We start from the raw sequence: 7293 nt of genomic DNA, 5'->3' as shown, positions 1-7293 counted from the left end.
ATATACATACTGCCCTCAATGTTTAATGATAATTCACACTCATGTCAATCAGATAAAACAAGGTATTTTATAACTGTTTACTTTCTTTTATAAAAAAAAGAAACAAAAAACATTGTTTGTCAAATTAATGTTTGAAAATTTTGTGTTGTTCAAGTGTGCTTAGATCATGGGTTTTAAAAGTTGTGAGTAAAATGAGCAAACTGTCTTAAATGACTTTGTATGTGTATGTCCAGTTTCCATAAGGTAATTTGCAAAAGTGGTTCTGTTATGTACAGTGCCTGCACTTCTTTGGAACAGTAGATAGTGTGGGTCATCCAGTTTGTCCTAAATAGTACACAGTACAGTGAAATCACTGCAATTTAACTTGTATACTTGAGTTGTGTTTATTTGATTATGATCTTTTTTTGGTAGTTTTGAAAGCAATGCAGCGATCTTTTTTCCCAAAAGCACCAGTAATTTTATGACTGCTATTTTGAAGTATATTAGTGTTATACATTTTTTGTCTCCATGTGTGCTTATTATTTTGTTGTATGTTATTCACAAGTGTTTCTAAGTTGGCATTATCCCATGACAGATGTTTTATTGTACTGAGTTCTTCAGTGTGGTTATTGGCTGGCTACATGGTGAGCAAAGGATGATATAAAATGAGTATGAATACAGCATGTTTATTTTATGAAGTTGGATTTGTTGTGGATATGTATGTCATAGTGATGGTACAAAAAGAACAGCAGCACTACCACTTTATTACTGCTCTAAATAGAAGAGCAGATGCAAATCAGAACAATACATTACACTATACTGCTCTCTACATGAATGCCGCAATTTTGTTAGTGTAACATTGTAACACATAAATATTATATTTGAAGCAATGAGATGTAAAAATAGCTTTTTTCTAGTAAAATACTCCTTGTTTCAAGTCTTAACATATAGCACAAATGTAACACACATATTAACTATTTATTGATGCCTTACAAATTAAAATAAATGATGTGTCAAGCACCACAACTGTTTAATCTTATGTTGCATAATGGAAACTAAACATACTAAAAGAATACTAATCATATTCATAGTTTGATTTATATAATTATAATACAAATTTTTATAATAATAACAGTTAAAATTAACTGCCAAAATAATAATAATAATTAAAATAATTACAGTTTTTAAAATATACTCATACAGTTCCTTCTATTACCAAATAAACCAATTACCTAGATACTTAATTAATTAATCTTTTATTATTATTACACCTCAACATGCTATACATATGTACTTTTACAAGAGACAAGATAGAGTAGATGATATTTTAAATTTATGTTCACAATACATTTTTGTTTTGCAAGACTCTGCAACAAGCTTCTCTCTTCTCCAACTAAGAACCACTTTAATTCAGTTTTAACTACTTAATTATATCAACATTCTCTTATAACACTGTTTCAGAAGCCAGTTACTTGTTTTTCTAACCTTCCTATTATCCAAAGTTCCCTGCCATAAAATGCTACACTCCATATAAATGTTTCTTAATAATTTCTTTCTTATTCCTACATCATTATTTCTGCACAAAACTTCTCCTCGAATGCACTACTACATATTATCTATGTCCTTTTCAAATCATTATCAGTTATTTACTCCTGCTCAAAAAATTTAATTTTATAACAATTAATTATAATGTAATTTTTAGTTCTATATATTAATCTGCAGGAAAAGCATAATAAAGTAAGTAATAAACTACTGGTTTTAGAAAAATTTATTCCAGAAAAAATTATAATTCCTGCTACAGGATCAACAGATAACATTTTTATAAAAACTACATCACTATAGAACAAATACATATTATATTTGTATATGAGTAGCAAATAATTTGTAGTTACAAACAAAACATTTGTTGAAAATTAACTTAAATTTCAATCCATAATGAATAACAAATTAGTAACAAAAATAATAAACATCACATCACACAATACTATTTTTGGAATCTTTTTTAAATTAATATTGACACTTTTAAAAATAAAAACTAAAAACATTATTTAGATTTAAACTAATATTATAAATTATACCACTAGAATGTAAGAATAAGTGTTCCACTGGGGATAAATTTTGTGGTAAATTTACTATCCAGACAAAATCCAGCCATCTTTGTTGTTATGTGGGGGGGGGGGGTTAAAATTAGAGAACCATGTAAAACAGTTGCTCATATTTATTTTCAAAGAGTCAGATGAAGAGAATCTAACAAATTTTAATCACAGGAGGTAGTTAATTCATAGTTGCAAATCACAGGAATTAGTAACAAGATTACCACAGTTCAATCTATCAAACAGATTTCTCACAATAAATAGTTATTCCCATCAGAAATGTTTGTCATCTTGGCTCTTGACAATTTTGTTCAAAACTATTACAATTCTACTGATCATTTTAATAGCCGCTAAAAATGAAAATATATATCCTAGTTCAGATACTTCACAACAATTCACAAACCTTTCCCAGGTTAGATATCAGAATCATTTTTAAAATCATGAAAATGATAAGAATGCAATTCTATTACAAGAAAACAGTTATGTAAATATCACAAAAGATTTCAATTTATTAACTGTCAGATTAAGACAATCTAACAATCAAATGAATTATTCAACTACCATTAAGCTATTCATCAGTTCTGTTCATGAAAATTAAATAAATATTCTGGACTATATTTTTATAATCAGTAAACAATGTACTTTTAGGTTATGTTTGAATACATAATTATTTTAAGAATATTTTATTAAAATGCATCCTAGAAGCAGAATATTTACAGTACCTGTAAATATTACAAGTACTCACTTTTCAGTCTTTTTTTTTTTCATGAAGCTCTTAATGCACTAATAATTCTTCAGATTACTCTAAAAAAAGTAAAAATATTAAATTCTTAAATAGTAGAGATTAGTACATAAAGGCACTTATAAAATAAGAAAAAAATGCTGTGAAAGTGAGTTTAAATATATATTAGAACAATAATTATTTGGATATTAAAACTAATACCATCCAACAACACTTAAAATCACTACAGCATAACAAGTATGTACACAATAAGACAATTAATTTATTGCACAAACAATGGTAATTATTACTAACCAAAAATTAATTTGAATTAGCAATAATTTTATGGTATATTTTTAATATTCTAAATGTAAATTAATATTTGGACACTAAATATAGATCTTAGTATAAAACATTTATCTCAAAATCTTATGGGAAATAACCTAAAGAGTTTTCTAAATTTATGTTTTTTATACACATGCTGCCTGTTCTACTCCATAATAAACTGTTTGGAGGATTCAAGGAATTATAGATTACATCTTTATCACAACGTATATTAAGATGATTTTTTTTCTCCACTTTCATATCAGAAAATAATGCAGCAATTTCAGCTGTTTTTTTTATTGATATTGCATCAATCTCATGGATATTTTCATTTTTTAAGAATCTATTAGGAATATTTGAGGAAGAAAATATACTTTTATTATAAAGAGGTGTAACAGAGTTTTTAACCTGGCCCTTTTGATCTCTTGCTGATACCACTAGTATTTTATTAAGTTCATTATCATTATGGTTTTTTGAGAAATGACTTTCAGAGTTTCCGATACCATTTTCTACTTCAGTACCTTTTTCACTATCTTCTTCATTAAAATTTTCTGTGTAATTAAAATTATTTTCACAGTCAGTCAAAAAATAATTATCTTCATTGTTATCACCTTTTTCATTATTCTCATTAAAAATGGAATGTTTTAATTTTGCCACACCCAACTTCGAATTGTTATTGGTAATCATTAAAGGTTTTATTGAATATTCTTTAATTTCTGCTTGGTTAGTTTCATTATGCTCAAAATGACCTTCATATACTTTATCTGGTTTTGGACAAATTTTAGTGTCCTTGTAATTTAACTGAACCCTTGATATATTTTTTTGAACATGGAAGAATTCTAAACTTTTTGACGCCTGTAAACAAGTTTTATTTTGTTTTGCAGTAGATTTTAAGCCATAATTTTTCTGCCATGAAGTCACTGGTGAGCTAGGTCGAGATAAGCTTGATTCTGAGGCTGCAAAGCCTTGTTGCCTAAGTTGTTCAAATATTGATGGCTTGTTATTATGACTGCAATAACATTTCTCACTTTCAATACAGCTGTCTGTATCGCAACTGCATGATGACACAGAAGACTGCTTTACTGTGATTTCAGTTTTTTCTACTTTATTGTTTTTCTTAGGTTTTCTCATTGAACAGTAGCATTTTTTTGAGGATTTATATTTACAAGAATCAGTATTGTAACTGCATTCACTGCAAGAAACATATCCAGAGACATTCTCATGGCTACATCGTGAACCATTTTTTCTTTGATTTTCAATTAAACTTGTACTTTCTTCATTTATTGGTGAATGCTTCATGATTTCAACAGGATTAAATGACATTGTCATGTTTGGAATATGAGAACCAGACACTACTTTTTTTCTGTGAAATGATATTTCACCTTTTTTTAAATAAAATGATTTATCTTTGTAAATATCATTAGAATTACATTTAAAACTATTTCGCCTGTGTCTGTTAAAACCAAGAACAAATGAATCATTTGATGTAAGCGTTGAGGAGATATTTTGTCTTCTTAACTTCATTTTAGGTTTGAACTGTTTGTTTTGTTGCATTTTTTTAAAGTTTGGAAAAAAATATGATGAAAACGATGAGCCAATTTTGTACCTTGAAGGTCTAAATTTTGATACTGAAACATGGAATGCTCTTTTAATTTTGCATCCTGAAATGCAACTTCTCTTTCTGTTTAGCATTATCTGTCTTTTTCTACGTTTCTGCTTTTGCATTATCGATTTACTTCTTTGATACAATTCATCCTTAGTCAAGGTAACAGCCAGCTTGATTATAAATTCTTTGTATATAGGTTTTAAACTATTAAAAGACATACCATCTACATCAATAATTGTGTTTAATATTTCATCAATATTATTCAAACCTTCATGGATACGTAGCTCATTAAAAAGTTCAATAAAACCCAAAGGACTGTGTAAACTGTTTTTCCGGTTACTACAATTAATTCCTGTACTATAACCATTAGTACACCTGCTGTACCTTGAAGTAAACGGTCCAGAATTTAAAAAACTACCACTTCGAGGTATTACAAGCTTAGTAAATATATCACCAGATTCATTTTTTTCAGAATTTAAAGACTGCAATGAACAAACAGAAGGAGCCGTTTTATCACATTTACTTCTATAAGACGTGTATTCATCACCCTTAGTACTCTCAGTATCAATATTACTTTTATTTTGTACAAAACCTTCATTTTCCATATTGATTTCATCAATAGCAATAATTTCATCTGGTTCTAGATTTATTTGTGAAGGAACAATATTTTGGGTGTTCTGTACATTAGATAGACCTTTATTCTTTCTTGGTGGTCTTGGAGGTGGTATTTTCTTTGGCGATTCAGTTTTATTACTCAACAATGGCTTACTCTTTCTTTCTGGAAATAAATAATCTGACTCTCCACAAACACTTGATCCAGCAACACTACAGACAGTTCCAAGTCCATTACAACATTTTACTTTTCTTCTTTTCTTAAGTGAACCATTATTAGTTTGATTATGAGTCATTGTCGCCACCAGTGCTTTATATAAATTTGCTGCTAAGACAATCGCATCTTCAGAAGTAGCACAAGCAAAACCATGACATTGTAAACGGTTATTCGATGCACCATTTTTCCGCATTATAACCACAAATAATGGAGAATGATCATCATATGTTTTCTCAATTGCACAAGAAATGTCATTTTGGTTTAAAGTACGAAATAGTGATGATTTTTCTGAAGTTTTATTATCAACGACAATTGGCAAAAATGCATATTCAAGTCCGGATTGTCCATTTGGTGCTTGTTGCGGTCGACAAACAAATTTCAAGGCAGCCCAGACTGCAATGGATGGAAATGGATTTAACTGTTCTACCGTTGCACCACTGAAATTTTGTTTAAAATTTTGTACTTTTAATCCGTTCGCTGAAATTTCTAACAACACTTGTAACTTTGAAGATGTATACTTATTCTTGCGGTAATTAAAATATAAATCTTTAAGCGGTTCCTGTAGACCTTGAAGAGATGTAACTTTACTAAAAAGAGGTAATGAACCGATGTAATCTACTTGAAATTGTTGGGCATTTATTGTGGAGGGGTCATCTTCAATTTCAGATGAACTCACATCAGCAAACATTTTTTCTATTCTGGCTTGAACCAAGTTTTTTATTTTCCTTTCATCCCTGTACTTAGTAATACTTTCTAAACCATTATTACAAATGCCAGTAGACGGGAATGCTCCACTATCTGACCGAGCTTTATGCACGTATTTCTTTCTATAAACATTTTCAGATTCAAGAATAGCAGATCTAGTTTCATCAAACATTGAATCAATCTTTTGTTTAAAATCATATTTTAAACTATATTTTCTATGTTTAGAACTTGATTCTGAAAGATTTTGTAGATGAAAACTTTTGTTTTGTGTGTTAGGTTTAGGTACATCTGGCTGTACAATATTCTGTGATGAACAATCATTTGAATTTACTCGAAGCATTATATAAAAAACTATATACATATATGAATGCATATACATATATATTTTTACTATGACGATAATATATATGGTAAATTATTTAAATTTTTCTTATATCCATTTTTTAACAGCAAAATAAAAAAAATACAAGTTTTATCAAAACAACTTTCTTCATTACACATCACTCAAATATATGTATTCATCATATAAAGTTAGCCAACAAATAAATTTGTATCACTCATCTGTATTAAGTCCCCACCAGTTCACAACAATCTCATTACCAAAGCAGAATAAAACTATCATTTTTTTTTAATCTTCATATCAATGCAGATATATGATTGTTCTGAAATAAAAAGAAATATACAAATTGTTAATGAATAATTTACAGTAAAGCATTCTTGCAGTAGAATTATATTAAAATTATTATTTTAATAAAAACTTGCCTTATTGCTTCTAAGTTTTTTAAATATCCTCATGAGTGCTTTCACAGAAGTTAAATTTAAACTATTCATACTTATTAAATTCAGAGAGATTATCAGTCTAATAATCTATTTTAAATTTAAATAGTTAACCAAATAATTAGCTCTAATCTTCACAGACAGATATCTTTACTAGCAGTAGATAATAAGTTCTATTAAATGTCTGGGAGGCAAATGTCTTCTTCCTAATTTTAAAGTTTTTAAATGTTTATTTTTTTTAATTTTAATGTTTTTATTT

At 28.2% G+C, this 7293-nt stretch overlaps 1 protein-coding gene across 1 annotated transcript; it reads right to left on the bottom strand.

Moving 5' to 3' along the window:
• Positions 1-3160: 3160 nt before the first annotated feature.
• Positions 3161-6437, bottom strand: LOC142322870 (uncharacterized). Its single transcript, XM_075361961.1, has one exon. The coding sequence runs from the start codon at positions 6427-6429 to the stop codon at positions 3223-3225; it is 3207 nt and encodes a 1068-aa protein (XP_075218076.1). The 5' UTR covers positions 6430-6437; the 3' UTR covers positions 3161-3222.
• Positions 6438-7293: the final 856 nt, after the last annotated feature.

Source organism: Lycorma delicatula, chromosome 4, assembly GCF_047948215.1.
Source record: "Lycorma delicatula isolate Av1 chromosome 4, ASM4794821v1, whole genome shotgun sequence".
Lineage (NCBI taxonomy): Eukaryota > Metazoa > Arthropoda > Insecta > Hemiptera > Fulgoridae > Lycorma > Lycorma delicatula.
This window is presented reverse-complemented; position numbering and strand designations above follow the sequence as displayed.

Bases quoted from the DNA above. Each gene is read 5' to 3' on its own strand.
- LOC142322870 (XM_075361961.1), bottom strand. From the start codon at position 6,429: ATGTTTGATGAAACTAGATCTGCTATTCTTGAATCTGAAAATGTTTAT.